Source organism: Aulonocara stuartgranti (genome assembly GCF_965226115.1).
Source record: "Aulonocara stuartgranti genome assembly, chromosome: 10".
NCBI lineage: Eukaryota > Metazoa > Chordata > Actinopteri > Cichliformes > Cichlidae > Aulonocara > Aulonocara stuartgranti.
The window spans coordinates 22,799,628-22,819,369 of NC_138946.1; the positions used below are offsets into that span (position 1 = coordinate 22,799,628).

Here is a 19,742-nt window from a genome sequence, read left to right on the forward strand (position 1 = left end):
CCATAATACCAAGATTTGCTGTCAAAATGAATACTGAGAGATATTATATTACATAGGCTATCATCATACTTTCCCAACTTCTCTAGACAACATAAACAGTAGCTACATCCAGCTTTTACATACAGTCTATGTCATACGCTTGTCTTAAAAATGTAGTTATGCTGATGCAGGCTTAGATGAGTATATACCTTTATAATTTAATACAATGTACAGCAGAATCAGAAGCTCTCCAATTAGGTCTGACCAGGCAACTAATGTCATTACAACTGAGTCTGTCTTCCTCCGTAGTGGACCTGTGGTCTACACACCAAATCTAAGTAAGATATTCACTATAGCTTTACAAATTGTGGTCTGGGATACCAGTAAATCTATAAAGAGGATGCCAGTGTTTGTAAAAATCTCATTTTGAGGCTTTATCTATTTACTGATAAATTTGATATCCTTCAGGATTTGTCTTCACAAACAAACAAATACTTACAAAGCTAATCCGATGATAGGCACTGTTAATTTGAGTTTAATTGATGTTTAGTTATTCTCGATTTAAAAAATGACAAAACAATAAATTAAAAAGTTCTGACATTGAGGGAAATTCATAATGGTTTATTTACTTTCAGAGGTCTTCCAGGTATGTTTTAGGAGGTAAACGTATTGTATAAAAAATAGCATCTGACAATATGAGTGATAAATGAAATGGAAAACATGAATCCTGGAGATCTGGTATGGCTCAGTTGTACTGTGCGGGGTATTTTAGCTGGTATGGGTGGCTTGGTTTGATCTACTGAAAACTTAAGCAGAGATGTGTAGGGGCTCCATCTGGTGGTTCATTTTGGTATGAGTTATTTTTCCCTAAGAGTAGCGACACTTCTTTCAAACCTTTCATTGAGCTTTCAGGGCACGTCTACACACGCAGAAAAGCGGTGGACTGTTTCAGTTGGTTAACAAACACCGCTGGGGACTTGGCTGGGCAATGTAAGGATTAAGAGGGAAAAGGCATTATAGAAACATAATACAAACAGGAGAAAATAAAGGAAGAACTAAAAGAATTTAAAGAGGTTTTAGTGATGGTGAATCATGCCATATGTGAAATCAAAGTAAAGACAATTTGTGTTTAAATAAATGTCCCAGGATATTTTTTTAGCATGTCTTATCTGCCAGTTTGTAAAATGTAAAAGTGAGCCAAACAAAAGCAACCTCGAAGTTTCCCAGGAACAAAGAAAGGCTATTATAAAGCTGATTTCTGTTACTGAAAAAGCCACAGGTTCTTCAAGAGTCATGAAGAATGCTTACACTGAAAAAAAGAAAATCTGCATTAACAATGGCTGAGGCTCAGTTTGTTTAGTCGGAAACTGGAAGTGTTGGAGTCAGTGAGGGACAGGAAGTCACTGAACAAACTGATCATCATTCACAGCCATTGCTCCCGCTCCATTAGCCACACACTAAAGAGACTGCAGAGCCCATTCTTCCTCAGACTCATTCAGCCTCGCTGAACACTTCAGGAAATCACTCCTAAACAACTGTACAGCTCTCCTTTTTAGTGACAGGTGAACACACCTGTCAGAACATAGGATTACAGAGATATTTCTGTATCAAACCTTCTTGCAGCTGTTTCTTAGATTCATTAATGACATTTATTAAAATGTTTTGTAGGGGAGACCGGGGATAGTTGTAACATTTTTAACATTTCTGTCTGTAAATTGGAGCTCTGTTAAGGTAGTGGATTCAAAATGTAATGCAAAGTATTTACATGTCTCTGCTATTAAATAGTGCAGCTATTTTCTCTGCAGCACAGTTACCCATTGCATGGTATGGTCTCAAACACAAAGAGTGAAATGTTACAATTAACCCCATAGTCTGGGTTAGTTGTAACATATCCTGGGGTGAAATGTAACACAATGAAATAAGGGTACTAACAAAACATTAACATGTAATCTTTGTTTATTCAACACATGAATGCACTTAGAGCCATTTATGTAGCTCTGTGTGTGTGTGACAGAATGCCGAAATCTAGCTTTTGAACATATTCCAACCCCCCAAAAAAGACAAATTATGGAATTTTCTGCAACTGAATATTTCATTAATTTTGGTTGGTCTTCCTTGAGTTTGGCCTCATTGGCTCAGTGGGCATTATAACCTACAACTCTTGCACCAATTTTGAACATAACAATGAAGCTGAAAAAATGTAGTTGTTCACCAGCATCGCAATTCCATTACTTTTTATCATGGCTTACCTTGGTGTGGTTTTCAAAGTGCTTCAGAAAGATGAGGAAATCTGTTTCTTGCACCCATTTCCACTACCAGTACTTCCTACTGGTCCATCTCTGACACAGAGGTCTGCATAATGTATGTGTGGGAACACAAACAGTGGAGGAATTGTGTTGCCAATGGCATTAACCGCATATACAAATGCGACCAGTGAACCTCTCTCTGCTGATGTCGTTGCCCCAACTTGTTTAATATAAGTTAAAGTAATAGTGTGGTAAGTTTTAACATCTGCGTTATTGTTACAACTGACCCAGACTGTTGCTGTTACAACTGACCCAGACTCCTATAGCCATGAACTAGCTAACATTACAGCCAACGGCTAAAACATTAGCACTAAAGACCTACACAGAATATATCCCCATAGACATACAAATAACATAATTTAAGTTTGATGAGTTTCGCTGCAAAGCAGATAATGCTATTAGAAATTGAAATAAATGGGAAAAACGTACTTTTTGGCATACAAATTACTTTTTTTCGCGTTAAATTGTCTGTGTTTGACAAAATGTGCTGATTTTCCACATGTGATAGCAGAACTGAGTTGGGCATGCACAGGATGAGTCACATCATTTGAAACTTAGCCCTGATTGGAGAAATTGAAAGTGTTACAACTGACCCATGTTGCAACTATCCCCGGTCTCCCCTACTCATTTGTGGTAGAATTCTCTTTTGCACAGTCTTAATCTTGTCTTTTTTTTTTTATTCTTCCTTTTGTTTTTCTGGAAAATGTGAAAGGTAGATAAAGATTAACTGTTTTTTATTATAGTTCTTGTTTTTTCATTAGCTAATATAGAAATTTCTGGGGTTTTTTGTTTGTTTGTGTATTTACTACAGAAGGATTTCTCTATCATCTAGAAAAACTGCAACATACTATTGAAATTGCACTTCTTTTTGATATATTAAGATACTTTAGGTACTCAGAGTGTTGGTAAAGTTACTTACTCTGACAGAAAGGGGGGATTTCACTGTTTGTTCCACTTAAGATCAAAGCGGGGTGTATGTGGTGGTGGCCACTGGTGGGCTAGTGGTGGTTTGACATTACTGATGTAAAGCATATTTCCGCCAAATGTAGACCTACGGCCAGAGAGCAGGAATGTTTTATTTCCTGTGTTTTCCACAGTACTAGAATGCAGCATTTGCTCTAACGACCGTGATGCAATGCGGTCAGCTGACGCCGGGCTGGCATCAACGAGAGATCACCGTCGCACTCCGAAAACTAAACTGCACGACATACTCAGACATAGGAGCATGTCTTCATGTCTGGTCTTACACTAACTATCATCATCAAAAAATTTGATATAATTTCATTGTCAGAAAAATGCGAAGTTGTTCAAACACGCGACCACCTACCCATGATTCCTCGCGGGATCAGCTGTTGCGGTGGTGTGTTTTTGCCCTGCGGTTTCTCCTGAGGAAAAACCTCCCCTCGGTGCTGTGTTTTGGTGTCAGCGACCTCCGCAGCTTACAGAAGGTAGCTGTGCCCGGGTTTAGGTCAGGTGCACGATAGCACTGATAAGACTTTGAACTCGGAAGAATCCACTCTTCCTTCCATCGGTGTTTCGGCTGGTGGTGTCGAGCGGGCACTCTTGCCACTGGAACGATCTCTGTGCTTTCCCTCTGACACACCTTTTGTTGTCTCATCTAGCTCGACGCTGCTAACACTTGCTAGCGAGCATCATACGCGTCGACTCCCTGACAGCGGTGCAGCGAGGCCGGGGAATAAAAAGTTAAGGGTCACCCAGGAGAGCCGACAAGTGACACCCTGCCAGGTAGTTTGTCTTGTAAATAAATAAGTAATTTAATTTTTTAAAAATATTTTTATTTGTTTATTTTTTAAATTAACGACGAGCACGACAGACGTGTATCAGAGATGCAGCCACAACAGTCTCCAGTCATTAGCAAGCAGCTAACAAGCTAACGTCTGATAAACAGTAGCCTAGCGGAGTTAATGCGATCTGCTCTGTGATCTCTAAACACCCGCACTGAGAGCGAGAGTGGCCTGCAATCCGCATTAGGCCAGTCTGTCTGCTCCCGAAACGCTAAGCCGCTGCATCACCCCGCTGCTCTCTGCTAGGTGGTGCAGATGCTTTCCTCTGTGCCCGGCATCAGCATGACGTCCTTCCCCCTCCTGTAGGTCGCACCATGTTTATTGCATGTGTAAATAAGCGCTAGGATTTCTTTCAGGATGAGTGGGGATGACGTGAACCCAGCAGCAGTCCCTCAGCCAGTAGAAGATGTTCAAGGAGATGGACGGTGGCTGTCACAGGTATCAGAATACTTTATTAATCCCGAAGGAAATTAGGGAATCTCTATTGTTAGAGTGTTGTAAACATTTACTCTGTATTATCATTAATACCTCATATCCTTCTGATGTATGAAGGCGGTCTGAATGATGTGCATTATTTATCAAAGATAGTTCCCTTATGTGTTTCCATGGTAATTGTTAGTATTAAGTCAGTGTTTAAATAAATAAAGTAAATAAATAAATAAATAAAACCAGTTGTATAATTCAGCTCAGATGGGATGGCACTTTGGATCTGCACCTATGTGTGGCTTTGATAAGTAGGAGTCTTCTAAATTTTGCACGCTGTCCCCATCAGGAGTTTCTGTGTGACGCTTGGAGCGCTTACGATGTGAGACTTTTATTGCTGAGAACTCTTGCAAATTAAACTAAAGCTTAGTATAATATACATTTCTCATGTTAATCGATGCGCCACTATAAGACATCGCTTTGATTTGGTGACCTTAGTCTGAGATTATGTTTTTATTTCTAATTCTTAAACACAGATGTTTATGACTGTGCTGCAATCCCGTGAAGCCAGTTGTGTTGTTCAAGGTTCTTTATTTGTCACATGCATAGTTATACAAGGATAACACACAGTGAAATGTAGCCATTGTCAGTTGATGTTTTGATCTTCTTAATAATATTAGTGTCTGAATAAGAATGGATGACAATGTTGATAACATTTATTATAGTAGTTATAAGCTCATGATCTGACTCAAAGAAAAGGCCACTAAATAAATATCAACCATGTGCTCAAAATTTTTAGTCACTAAGAAGACTTTGTTTGTTCCAGTGCATCACTTTGTTTGGCTTGTTTAGTGGATCTTTCTAGAAAGTCTGCACAAAGTTAATCCTCCCAAAGCTAATAGGGCAGTCATTGAGACAGTCTGTTTTACTCGGAGCTCTCTGTCAGATAGGGCACCAGACGCATCTCGCCTATAACAAGCTTGAGGTTTTTTATCTGACTCTGATGGCTCACGACTGTCATCATACCGCTCAGATTTAGAGAGTCAAAACGCAGAGTTTTACATCAGGGGGCAAGTTCTCAGAATCAAGCAGAGAGGGGTTTATTTTTAATAAATTAAAGATGTTCTTGTATTTGTCGGGTCTGTCATGCACTATATCACCAGCTCTCTTGGGTTTTTACAGCATTCAAGGTTTGTACAGGAGTGCAAGGATGCTGAGCCAGACGTGCTCTTTGTGGGGGATTCCATGGTACAACTAATGCATCAGTATGAGGTCAGAGTAAAGTCTTAGAAAACATTTTTAAATTAAACAGGACACATCTGGATGTGATTCATGTGTCTTGAATTGCACAATAAAGACAGCAAATAAAAGCCATACGTTTATCTTTGCTCACTGTTGATTTTTCTTGATGACGCACTAGTTATCATAATCGACCTGACTCAAATGCATATTCATGGTTTTCTGTCCAAAGGTGTGGAGGGAGTTGTTCTCCCCTCTTCACGCGCTCAACTTTGGCATTGGAGGGGACACCACCTGTAACGTACTGTGGAGGCTGCAGAATGGAGAGCTGGAGAACATTCGCCCCAAGGTGAGACGAGCCCGCTAACAGAAAGGCAGATGAGGACAGTATAATGCGTCCACACTGATGTCCACAGTTTCACATTTCACACACTCTGACCTCCGAGTTTTGTGACTTTCATGTAGATCTTGAGCTCTTTCTTCATAAGTGCAAGTTTCAGCATTGACCTCGGCAGAAGTCAATGCTCTTTAACTTCTTTGTTAAACTTGATATTCATCCATTTGGCTTAATTGCTCTAAAAAAAACCCAAAATGTCGCTTAATTGTGTTGTATCTCATATGTTATGTCATTCGCTTTGATATAAATTCTGCAGGGTTGGACGTGTTTAGCGGAAGTGAATAAATTGTCTGTCCTCTTGTCCAGGTGGTGGTGTTGTGGGTAGGAACCAACAATTATGAGCACACAGCAGAGCAGGTTGCAGGAGGAATTCTTGCCATTGCAGAACTGCTCACTACTCGCCTCCCCAAGGCAAAGATAGTTGTCCTGGTAAGTTTAGTCATATGTTGCATCTTGTCTTGCTTGTTTGTCTTAAACTCATATTTTGAGCTAGAACTTTCAATTATATTGACATTTGTTCCTGAGCATTAACATAAAGGCTCTTTAACGTGGTGATATGCACACAACTTGAATACAATTTCAGGTCCCTTAAATAACATGACTGAGGAGTTGATGCCACAATATAACCAACAGACAGAGGAAAGTTAGTTTCCTTTAATTGTGGGCACACAGTTTGATATTAGTTATTAGAAACTCGTCTGCATACAGATTGGTTGAACATGTGTAGCTAATAAAGTACACGTCTTTTACTTATGTACAAGTCATCACTGTGAGCTCAGAGCTCAGTTTTTTCTCATGTTGGATCGGTATAGTCAGTAGGATCATGGTTATAACTCTGGCTGAGCACAGAACTCCTACCATCTGCTATTCAAATCTTGTTTCAGAGGCATCCATCAGGAGATATTTGGCTTAAAAAGAGAGGAGGAAGCTAAAACAGCTTCTTCAGAGGTGCCTAAGGAGTGTTTTGAACAGTGAATCATTCAGAGCTTGTCTAGTAGAGTCCAAGAATAAAAATATGGCACTTGAAATTAGCACGATATGTCTCCTTTAATATAATAATTTCAGTAAATAAGTCAGCTCTGTTTCTGTGGTCCTCAGGGTTTGTTGCCTCGAGGGGAACGGCCCAACCCACTCAGGGAGAAGAACGCTGCTGTTAACGCTCACCTGCGCTCCTGGCTGCCACGGCTGAGCCAGGCTCAGCTCTTGGATGTGAGCAGGGAGTTCGTCCACTCCGATGGAACCATCAGCACTCAGGACATGTTTGACTTCCTTCACCTTACTTCAGCAGGTTACGACTCTGTGGCCAAGCCCCTCAGTGACCTGCTGCTGCAGATTCTTGAGGAGACGCCAGAGGAGAGACGAGCATCGCTGGTTTGAGGGCTACGGCCACGAAGCACACTTCTCCAGAGGCATGTCTCATCTCCTGCTGCTGCAGTGGCTGAGACATGCCCCTGGTACCTGAAGGAGGAAGGGCTCACGCTCAGGGGGATGAAGAAACCTGATGTGAGTGGGCCCACGTGGGGTGTGGGATCACATTCTTGAACAGAGGGTTGGGTGTGGGAGAGGCGGCGACGCGGAAGAGAGACCTCATTACCGACGTAGACACTGTGATTGCAGTAGTAATGTGAAACGGATTCACCAAGTTCGTGCAACTCTTAATTTTAGACTAGATTTAATGAGATCACGAGGGACTGCAGTGGCACGTGCACACAAATTAATCTCGGCACGTGGATAAAACGAGTGTTTTGTCCCTCACCTGTACTGCAGGAACACAAAGCACCATCTAATTTATTTCTTCATGTTTTAATATCCATAAAACAATTCCTTGCCAAGTATCTCTGTCAAACACATGTCCCTGCTCATTGTGCGCTTAGATGGCAGAACCTTAGTCAACACTGGACAATGTTATGAGTGTGGCCAGTACACCAAAGAGCAGTGGTTTCCAACACAGAGGGGGTCCAAATCCTTCCTTTGAAGGTACAAATAAACTTTCATTAGTCAGTTTTAAGAATAAAGAGATATTTCTGCTACACTTAAATCTCTTCAGTGTCATTCAATCTCCCAAAAATCATAAAGAATCAATCAAGTTACCCCTCAACAGTCCACGAGATGAAAAGCAACTGCTGCAGAGAAGATAGCGCTGAGATGCACGCTGTTTACCAGTGAGCAGTATCTAAAAGAACTAACTCTATTTTGCTTAATGTGTAACACTGCAATGCATAGAGCATATTAAATCACTCTAATAGTTTTTTCAGTTCACTAATTATGTCTTTGTGTACGTAAACAACTGCTCTGCGAAGCGAGAGCACTTAGTTTATTTAATGTTCACTTTTGAACTTGATGTGTAACTATTGTTTGAAACTGTTAATCACTATGAAATGTATCACTGCATAATTCACTGCTACACACACACACACACACACACACACACACACACACACACACGCGCGCGCAGATTAAAATTATTCTGGTTCCTGTGTTGCGCAAATGTTCAGTTCGAGCCACATCTTGCTGTTCGCTTCATGCTTGTTTGAAACTGAGCCTCAGCTTAAATGTAAAAAGGCTTCTGTGTTATATTACTCAGTCAGTGAATGTCACACATTGCTGCATATTTATTAGTGAGATTTATGCTGCTCAATCCACTTCTCTGGTAATCTTTAGGTCTTCCAAAATACCTCCAGCCTCTCTGCTAAAGTACGAAGCTTCTGTCCGAGCTAGCAGTAGTGTTTACATTGTGGAATAGCGTCATTAATTAGATTATTTGAATGTTTTTAAAATAGGTTATATGCATAAAATGTGCTGCTTTTTTGCAACAGTATGCTTGATTTTGTTTGTCTTATAAAGCAAAGTAAGAAGATTGGAGAAAATCAGTGGCTGTCCTGCTTTTGTTTTTTCTTTTTTTTTCCTTTTTAAAGTATTTCTGATCATGAATAATTCCTGAGTTAGGCTGATTGATGTGCTACATACTGCATTATCCAAATGTTCATTCTCAGACCAGCTCTCTCTCCCTCTCCCTGCTTAACACCTAGATGTACAGTAATCTCTCCTCCTCACTTCTTGCCTCTTTACTTGTGGCCCGTCGTGTTTGTGGTTGAACCTCGCCCGACCCCGCCATCCTGACGTACATGGTGTAGTTATTGAAGTGGGGGAGTCTAGCCACATGGTTAAGCTGAACGTACTATAATCATGCTAACTACTATAAAGCATCACAGGCCATGTAAAGAAAACCTTTTGTCTGTGAGCTTGCTGCAGCCGCCTGTTCTACACTGTTTGCGACAGAGTCTGCTGTCGAGCATCGAGATGTCAAATGTTACTGCTGTCTTAAGCTCTGCACATTTGTGTGACGTGTTGAATATAAATGGTGTACGTGTGCGTGCCTTAAGCGTTCATGAGGGCGGGTGTGTACAGCGTGTCTGGTACCGGATTGTGTGAGTGTCATGAAATGACAATGTTGGGGAAGAATGACGTTTGTAAGCTGGACTCTGTGTTTGCTGTGACACAGTATTTGCACTGTTCTGGCTTATTGTTATGTTATTGAGGTAAAGCATTCCAATAAATAATAAAATAATGAAAACAAGGACCTAATCGTGTTTTGTTTTTTTGTCTTTGACATCAGCAAATAATGATTTATTTTGTAAAATAAGAGGAGGAAACCTGAATTTGAGGTGCTGGATCCGCTTTTGTATTTTTCAGTGCTGTGTGTAAGTGTTACACGGCAACAAAGGGAGCCATTTAATCAGAGTACCAAATTGAGAAAGACACTAATAAGGCTCACTGCTTGTTCCTTGGCTCCATAGAGTTTCTCAATGCTTAATTAGTTTGCTTTCACTAAGTTTATCCCCCTAATGTAACACTTCAACAGCACTTGGTTGCAGTGTGGACTCATTAAACAGATTAGGTGCACTGCTCAACTGTGACTGCGCGCACATTACATTTTTCTCCCGCCTTGATTATTGTAACTCACTTTTCACATGCCCATAGTCACAGCTGTTCCTGCATCCGTTCACTGGCTTCCAGTTTTATGTTAACATAAAACGCTGTACATGGACAGAGCTTCTGGGACCTTCTTGGAAGTTATATTTGTCACAATTTTTGCTGCCCTCTCGGCCTGATCTCTCTTGAAAAACACATTTTTAATGTCACTGAGACCTTATATCCCAATAAATAAATAAAGAATATATGAAAGTCACTTTGCCAACAACAGCTTTTACCTTGTGAATGTTTTTTCTGGCTCAAAATGACTTCATGTTATTCATGAGCGATATGAGAGATGACAGATTACAGGCCAACAAGTCCTTTATAACAGTTTCAATTCCTGCAGTAATTTTCTGGCAAATGCCGGGAATCACTTTTTGGCAGACGATCAGTTTTTGGCACAACGCCGGCCTCTCCCATCCTCTAACCAGGGTCTCCTAGCTGTCCCCAGCTCTGATTTTATTGCTTAGCCTTTCCTTAATCTTTTCCCCTTTATTTTGGGCCATTGTGTCGCTATTTGTGTGTATGTTGGATTGAATGTCTGATCGTAAAGTTGATAATGTGTCTGTCTGGTGGAATGTGGATGTTTATCTTGAATGTGTGGCTTTTATTCAAACTGTGAAGCATTTTGTAACTCTCTGTTTTGAAAAGTACAAATAAAGTTGTTTCTTTCTGTCAGAGGCACGAGGTCTTCCTGTTGACAGGTTTTGTTATAGTTTTTTTAATTGTGTGGATCAGTGAAAAATGAAAATAAACACATGTACACCCTGTCTACAGACCGCTTAGTCTAAATATCCCTTTAATGTTTTTGGAACTGTAAAAGCCAGCCATGTAGACCCAGGATAAATATTGCAATTTTCCTTCTGTCAACACACTGTTTGAACGTGAACTTTGTAATCCCAGCAGGCATCAGAGGAAACACCCTGATGTAATCTGCTCCTGGTCCTTTGTGCGGTTCCTGCTCTGCTCACCTCTGCCCCAGATTTCATCTTATCTATGACCCTGTGTTTTAAAGGTTTGTAATGTTTTGCCAGGTGGAATGATTGGTGCAGCAGATGAAACACGCTGCTGGCTATCAAACCAATAGATCATCTCCCTCAGACAATAAACAGCTCACACAAACAGCCACAGAGGCTCATTTATCATGAAAGTTGTTCCCAAATTTTTACAGCAGAAGCCAAAAATTGCAGCCTAGATTTGTGTTTTCCCCACATAAATCATATTTATTCAACTTACAGCAGCCTGACTCATTATTTTCAGCTGCAGTGACTCTATAACCCAGCAGGGGGCACTGTCGCCTAGCTCAGGAAATCACTTGTGCTACACAGATATGCCTGTGACTCCATTTATTGAAACACACACACACAAAATGCAATAATTTAAAAAGTTTTGCAGTTGTATTTTTTTTTATGATTCCCACCCTGCAACTTAAAAAAAATCCCCACGAAGTTGTTGTGAAACAGGAATTTGTTCATTCCTTTAACCTCCTGAGAGCTGAACTCTTCCATGGCATGAATTTTTAATTTATCTTTGATATTTGGGACGTTGGGACCTGATGAATGTAAAAACAAAGAATTTCCTGATTTTTTTTTTAACCTGATTTTTGTTTCAGAGAGAAATGAGATCCACATATAAGGACATTTATTTTACATTTTGATAGAAAAGTGGCAGTATAACGTCCTCGTATCTGGATATCAGGCCTTTGTAGAGCAAAATGTATTATTTTGGTCTAGACAAGCCAAAATGTGATGTCCACATACGTGGACGCCAGGTCCTAAGAGGTTAAAAAAAAGTTGCTCTATTTCCAGTCTGAATTGGTCATATTTCACTCATGGGGTTCTGGTTCTTTCATCATACAATGTGACTTGCATTTAGTGTATGATGGGTCTCATATGTTGTTGTTGTTGTTCTGAGACCTTTGTGAAGTAAAAGGTTAAGATCATCCTGTCACATGTCACAATCAGATTATGTCGTTTCAGAGGAAATGAAATACAGAAGCTGTTATGATAAAAGCAGAAATTCAAACAACTCAAAAAAGTCCCTGTAATAAATTGTTTGTGGTTGCTTTAGCAACAGAGCAACTATTTACATCGGAAGGTCTGATTTGTTATTACCAGGAGACCTGTGTGTGTGTGTGTGTGTGTGTGTGTGTGTGTGTGTGTGTGTGTGTGTGTGCGCGCGCGATTCAATTAGGCCTGCATACCTCTCCAGCAAGAGCACACCTTCGTAGAAACAAAGTCAGGTAAAACACTGATGTTGATTAGGCGATGAAGTACACAGTGAGTTTTGGCAGGTTAAGTAAGAATCAATCAATCAATGAGCTTTCAGCTCGTCCCCTTCTCCCCTCACAGCTATGTTTTCCTCTCAAAGGGATTTGAACTGCGGACTAACCTTTCAGCTCTCAGCCCTCTGCCTCAAACCACCAACAGGGGAAAACACCTGCCTCCTAATTTATGTTACACAACATCTGACCCAAATTCATTCAGTGCCACCACATGAAGAGCAAACACCACATGCAGCGATACCACAGCACCTTCCTCTGTGGTTTCTGATGCTATATTCATGCCAATGACTCGTTTACTTGTATTTCCAGGGAAGCTAATTTTATAAGTGATGTGACATCTTATCCTTAACCATTCATTTATAATCTAAAATTGCAGTCTCCAGCTGAGTCCCCACTGTTATTTTGCCTTTCTGCATTTGGAAAACCACAGTTGTAGTTGTATGTGGATATAAAGAGTCAATGCAACAAAATAAATGCTAACCTTGCTCTGTGAAATGCTCACGGTGTAATAAATACTCACCATATTTCTCATAAATTTCCTCTGGAGATACATAAAAAAAGTTTTTTCACTCACACTGAGCCTTCCAAAGGGCCTTTCTGCTATTTGACCAGGTTATTGAATAATCCTCCTATATTCACTTATTTTTTACAATGCACCTCTCCTTTACTGTCTGGATCCTAAAATGAATTCAGCAGGTCTTTGGTCTGGAAAGGCCTTTCACCTAAGGCGATCATTCTTTATCTGCAGCCTTTTGTGTTGTCATTTAATGACCTCACAAAGCCACACAGAGTGCAAGAAGCATATCAATATTTTTGATTTCACCTAATGTATAAAAATATATACATTATAGATATAGATAAATATGTTATTATATATATTGAAAGCTAGTCTCTCTACCTATAGTGTGTTCTAAGTTAATGTTTCTAAACCTGCGCTTGTCTCTAAAATGTGCGTCTCTTCTATTTTTTCACACAGCTCTTGCTTGTTCTCCGTTTTTGATGAGATTTATGCTCCAGCACTGTGACTTTTGAAAAGAAGGCGTCACTCGTAACCTCTCACGTCCCTTCCTGACATTGTGTACAAATCAAACTCGCCCACAAAGCGCATTAAAATTTTATCCCCTCTCATTTATGGCATGACATCTATTGCAAAAGCCATTATTATTGTCAAAATAAAAATAAATTGAATTCAAACTTTCCCCTGAATGAAATTACATATCTACAAACAATGCCTATCATAACACAACTGATCCAGTCATGGGTAAACATATAAATCAGCTGTCAACGTTTTGGTTTGTGGAAGTTTGGAACTTAAAAAAAAGTTTATATGTGTATCCATCCATCCATCCATCCATCTTCATCCGCTTATCCGAGGTCGGGTCGCGGGGGTAGCAGCCTAAGCAAAGAGGTCCAGACCTCCCTCTCCCCAGCCACCTCCTCCAGCTTGTCCGGGGGAATACCAAGGCGTTCCCAGGCCAGCCGAGAGATATAATCTCTCCAGCGTGTCCTGGGTCTGCCCCGGGGCCTCCTCCCGGTGGGACATGCCTGGAACACCTCGCCCAGGAGGCGCCCAGGGGGCATCCTTGCCAGATGCCCGAACCACCTCAGCTGGCTCCTTTCGATGTGGAGCAGCAGCTGCTCTACTCTAAGCCCCTCCCGGATGGCCGAACTTCTCACCCTATCTCTAAGGGAGAGGCCAGCCACCCTTCGGAGGAAGCTCATTTCCGCCGCTTGTATCCGCGATCTCGTTCTTTCGGTCACTACCCACAGCTCGTGGCCATAGGTGAGGGTAGGGACGTAGATCGACCGGTAAATTGAGAGCTTCGCTTTTACACTCAGCTCCCTCTTCACCACGACTGACCGGTGCAGCGTCCGCATTACTGCAGCCGCAGCCCCAATCCGTCTGTCGATCTCCAGCTCCCTTCTCCCATCACTCGCGAACAAGACCCCGAGATACTTGAACTCCTCCACTTGGGGCAGGAACTCATCCCCGACCCGGAGTGGGCACTCCACCCTTTTCCGGCTGAGAACCATGGCCTCAGATTTGGAGGTGCTGATCCTCATTCCCGCTGCGTTACACTCGGCTGCGAACCGCTCCAGTGCGAGCTGGAGGCCCTCACCCGATGAAGCCAACAGAACCACATCATCCGCAAAAATCAGAGATGAGATTCTGAGGCCACCAAAGCGAAAGCCCTCCGCCACTTGGCTGCGCCTAGAAATCCTGTCCATAAAAATTATGAACAGAACCGGAGACAAAGGGCAGCCTTGGCGGAGCCCATCACCCACCGGGAACGAGTCCGACTTATTGCCGGCAATGCGAACCAAGCTCTTGCAACGGTTGTATAGGGATTGAATGGCCCGTAGCAATGGGCCAGACACCCCATACTCGCGCAACACCTCCCACAGGACGCCCCGAGGGACACGGTCGAATGCCTTCTCCAGGTCCACAAAACACATGTAGACTGGTTGGGCAAACTCCCATGCACCCTCAAGTATCCTCGAGAGGACAAAGAGCTGGTCCAGTGTTCCGCGACCAGGACGAAAACCGCATTGTTCCTCCTGTATCCGAGGTTCGACTAGCGGACGAACCCTCCTCTCCAGCACCCTGGCATAGACTTTCCCGGGGAGGCTGAGGAGTGTGATCCCCCTGTAGTTGGAACACACCCTCCGGTCCCCCTTCTTGAAGATGGGGACCACCACCCCGGTCTGCCAGTCCACAGGTACTGCCCCTGATCTCCACGCAACATTGCAGAGACGTGTCAACCAAGACAGCCCTACAACGTCCAGAGCCTTCAGGAACTCGGGGCGGACCTCATCGACACCAGGGGCTCTGCCACCAAGGAGTTGTTTAACTGCCTCAGTGACCTCGCCCCCGGAAATCGGTGGGTCACACCCCTCATCCCCAGACTCTGCTTCCTCCCCGGAAGACGTGTCAGTGGGATTAAGGAGGTCCTCGAAGTATTCCTTCCACCGCCCGACAATTTTCTCAGTCGACGTCAACAGCGCTCCGCCAGCACTATACACAGTGCAGGTAGAGCACCGCTTTCCCCTCCTGAGACGCCTGACGGTTTGCCAGAATCTCTTCGAGGCAGTCCGAAAGTCTTTTTCCATGGCCTCTCCGAACTCCTCCCACACCCGAGTTTTTGCTTCAGCCACTGCCCGAGCCGCATTCCGCTTGGCCTGTCGATACCTGTCGGCTGCCTCCGGAGTCCCACAGGCTAACCAAGCCCGATAGGCCTCCTTCTTCAGCCTGGTGGCTCCCTTCACCTCTGGTGTCCACCATTTGGTTCGGGGATTACCACCACGGCAGGCACCAACCACCTTGCGGCCGCAGCTCAATGCAGCAGCTTCGGCAATGGAGACGCTGAACATGGTCCATTCGGACTCAATGTCCCCAGTCTCCCTCGGAATGCTGTTGAAGCTCTGCCGGAGGTGTGCGTTGAAGATCTCGCGGACTGGGGCCTCTGCTAGACGTTCCCAGCACACCCTCACTACGCGTTTAGGTGCACCAGGTCTGTCCAGCGTCCTCCCCCGCCACCTGATCCAACTCACCACCAGGTGGTGATCAGTTGACAGCTCAGCCCCTCTCTTTACCCGAGTGTCCAGAACATATGGTCGCAGGTCTGGTGATACGATTACAAAATCGATCATCGACCTACGGCCTAGAGCATCCTGGTGCCACGTGCACTTATGAACATTCTTATGTTCGAACAGGGTGTTCGTTATGGCCAAACTGTGATTAGCACAGTGTGTATCCAGTGTGCTAGAATTAAACTGTATAGTTGTACAGATAGTTAGGTTATCAGATTATAGTTCTCATTTTCATTGTTAGATTAGATTGAAGAGCTTAAAAATAAATGGAGTTCATTTGTGATGGCGATGGAAACACCTTAAATCAAAGGGATTGTGTGGAAACTGGGGAAGTTAGCATACTGCAGCTATCAGAGGTTCGCCACATGACTGCTGCAAATAAAATAATTCATGATAGGATATAATTACAATATGAATAGACATTTTTGAAATTAATAAAATCACTTTGTTTACCTTTGGTTTTATTTCCTTTTCGGACAAAAGAAAAAGAACTTTATGAAGGGGGAAGTTGGACATTCTGTCAATTAGTTATGTATGTAGTAGTTATGTGTTTGGTTTCAATACTTCATTAACCAACAGAGAACCTAACAGTGAGACTTAAAATGTCCCTGCATGAATTCATTCCTTTGACCCAGAAGAGTAAGTTGTGTTTATGATGTTTCTATGAGAACATCAGGGCAGTGTCGCCCATTTTTTGTTTTGTATTTTAAAAACATGATGTCAGATTTCCAGGTTTGGCCCATTCACACTATGTATCCCAGAGGAGGGGGAACTCCAGGCCTCAAGGGCCAGTGTCCTGCAGGTTTTAGATGTGTCCTTGATCCAACACAGCTGTTTAAATGGCTAAATAACCTCCTCAACATGTCCAGAGTCCTGGTAATGAACTAATCATTTGATTCAGGTGTGTTGAACCAGGGTGATATCTAAAACCTGCAGGATCAATTCTCATTCAAATACATACAACACAGCTAAGAAACAAACTACTTTCTTGAACTTTCTTGAAGGAGGCCATAGCAGTTTTTGTTGGTGTTTGTGAAGAGGACTCTGTGAAACCGAGCACACAGAGCAGCCAGTAGTAGTCACTAGTCCTGCAAAAAGCATGCAATCCCTCACTGGCTTCTCACTGTTCACTTTAAACAAGCCAGAAGTCCTACTGTCATGGACTGAAGCCAGGGCTCTGAAATGGTGTGCAAAAACTTTTCCACTGCGTCAATCAGTGTCCCGCCTAACTAACTTTACTAACAGTAGCATTAGTTCTAGCCTGATAATCAGACTGAAAGGCCGTTTGAGTTACATGGATCTTCAGGTTTGGGCCAGATGACTTTCGGTCTGACTGGTTCTTGCTTGCATGTTTAGGTCCTTATAGAAATTAAACAGAAGTTACTCATTGTGTCATGATATCTGTATGCAATGTTGTAACCTTCTTCTTGAGACACCGCTGAATAAATAAATGCTGAAACTTGCATAGTTAAGTGGTTCCCAAATGACCTTTTGGCGTAATGGAATCAGCCCTTTCCTGCAGCCACTGGAGCGAGGGGGGCTTTACTCCCAACCCTTATGTGTCTTATCCAGCAGCACTGCAGTGGCTGAATAAGGGGAAGGAGGTGTTACATCAGCTTCCCCTGTCACATTTTCCCAGCTGGTCCAAATATTCAAACTGGCTCAAAAAAAGTAGCTTCTCTAATCTCAAGGCGATCATAATCCGCCCTGTTATGCCCCTCCATGGCAGCAAAGTACCTTCCACTGCGGTGAGCCCAGTCACACTTTCATCAAAACCTTGATGGGAATGAAAGGCCTTCTATCAAAAAACGCTGCGCACCACTACTCTCTTTCAAATTATCTGAAGAAAAAAAAAAGAAAAAAGACTGTGACTATGAGAAAAAAAAGAGGAAGAGCTGAGTGACGTGTGTTTTTGTTTGTTTGTGGGATAATTCAAATGTAACAGATGGGTTTTTCAGGTTCACTAATTTCAGCTGCCTTTCAGCACTGCGGGTCAGGAACAATGTTTTGCCTCAAACTGCTATTTAAATCTATGTAAATAGTTACACAAGCACCTCCCTGGAAGTAAAACAGTTCAACCACTGTATTTAGCGCCACTGTTGTGGAGTGATGCTCCTCACTCAGGGATCGTTATGCATAAAAAAAAGGGAAAGTGTGTTTTTCCTGTTTTGGGTTTAGTTACACAAATCAAGTTACACCCAGTTTAAATAACTTGTTCTGGTCCCACCACCACAGAGCTTCTGCACACGTTATTCACACAGTTTAAATTTGTGAAACCTCAAGGCACCGTGTTTACCACAACCTTCTAAAACAGTTGGAAAAATAAATCACTAACTAATCATTAGTTATGTAAAAGAGAAGATAAGGTAGCAAAAGCAAGGAGTAAAAGTGTATCCATACATGTGCATGGCACTTTTTTAAGTAAACCTTGCCAGTACTGTGTTGAAAACCCCTTTTACCTTCTGAACTGCCTCAATTCTTCATGGCACAGATTCAACAAGGTTCTCACCCTACCACTGAAATGTCCCAGCAGAAATCAAGACTCATCTGACCAGCAACTTTTTCCACTTTTTCCATCTGATTGGCTAATGAGAGATAGTTACGTAAATGAGCAGCTGAGCAGGTGTACCTGGAAAAGATGCCGGGGAGTGTAGATATTCAGTCAATAAAGGAGCTTAGCAGAGATGAAAAATCACAACAAAAGTTGCCTCAAGGCGCTTTATATTGTACAGTAGATACAGAGAAAAGCCCAACAATCACATGACCCCCTATGAACAAGCACTTTGGCGACAGTGGGAAGGAAAAACGCCCTTTTAACAGGAAGAAACCTCCAGCAGAACCAGGCTCAGGGAGGGGCGGGGCCATCTGCTGCGACCGGTTGGGGTGAGAGAAGGAAAACAGGAGAGGTCTATTAACACACAGTGAGTGAGAAATATACAGTAGATTATCTGTCATGTGTTGCAATGACCAAAAAAGAAAAAACTTGCTTGTTATATCAGTGGATGTGCAAATAAACTTGGATACATGTTGTGAGACTCAAGAGTTCATTGGTGCTGATTTGGCACTAACACTCCACGCGTGTCTGCTAGTGTTGAAATAAATATTAGTTTTGAAATCATAAACACATCTTGACTCTTATAACAGTCTGGGCTTTGGCAGAGATAACAGCTGCTGTCACGCTGACGCTAATGGGCCACAGCTTATCAACAGCAGAGTGGGCTCTATTAGTAGTATTAAGTTGCTTGCTATCTTCAAAGTCATCAATTTTCTCAGACTAATGCTTTTATTGTGAAAATAAGTCACTATAAAAACACAAGTACATGTTGCGCTTTGATGGATAACCTACAGTGTTGTTGTCTTTGCTCCACACTGGTTCCACCTCCATTTACATTATACTAATTTACCCCCTTTGTGTCAGCACCTACGCAGTTTCCTGCTAAGAAGGAAGAGGAAAAGGAAGTCTCTTTTTAACCCTCCTCCTGCAATGATTCGTCCTTTTTTGGAAATGCTCTCTACTATCTGAAATCCTCCTCTGTCATGACCTGTACTCCTTCTGACCCAAGCCACCTTAATCTCCAGACTCCATCTGGATATTTATTTTTTATTTTTTAAAGCTGCGCTTTTTCCTCTTTTTTCATCAAAGCATCTTCTTTTACTGTTTTCTCTCTACTGCTGCTCTTTTCCATCTCTGGCTGTTTCTGAGTCATTTCATGCTGAACAGCTTAAGCTGGACCAAAGCAAGA

General features: G+C 42.4%; 1 protein-coding gene across 1 annotated transcript; it reads left to right on the forward strand.

Annotated features, from left to right (window-relative positions):
• Positions 1-3,639: 3,639 nt before the first annotated feature.
• Positions 3,640-9,729, forward strand: pafah1b2 (platelet-activating factor acetylhydrolase 1b, catalytic subunit 2). Its single transcript, XM_082548761.1, has 7 exons — positions 3,640-3,733; positions 3,908-4,031; positions 4,447-4,528; positions 5,696-5,785; positions 5,985-6,101; positions 6,456-6,578; positions 7,248-9,729. Exons 3-7 carry the CDS (start codon positions 4,448-4,450, stop codon positions 7,524-7,526), a joined length of 690 nt encoding a protein of 229 aa, XP_082404887.1. The 5' UTR covers positions 3,640-3,733; positions 3,908-4,031; position 4,447; the 3' UTR covers positions 7,527-9,729.
• Positions 9,730-19,742: the final 10,013 nt, after the last annotated feature.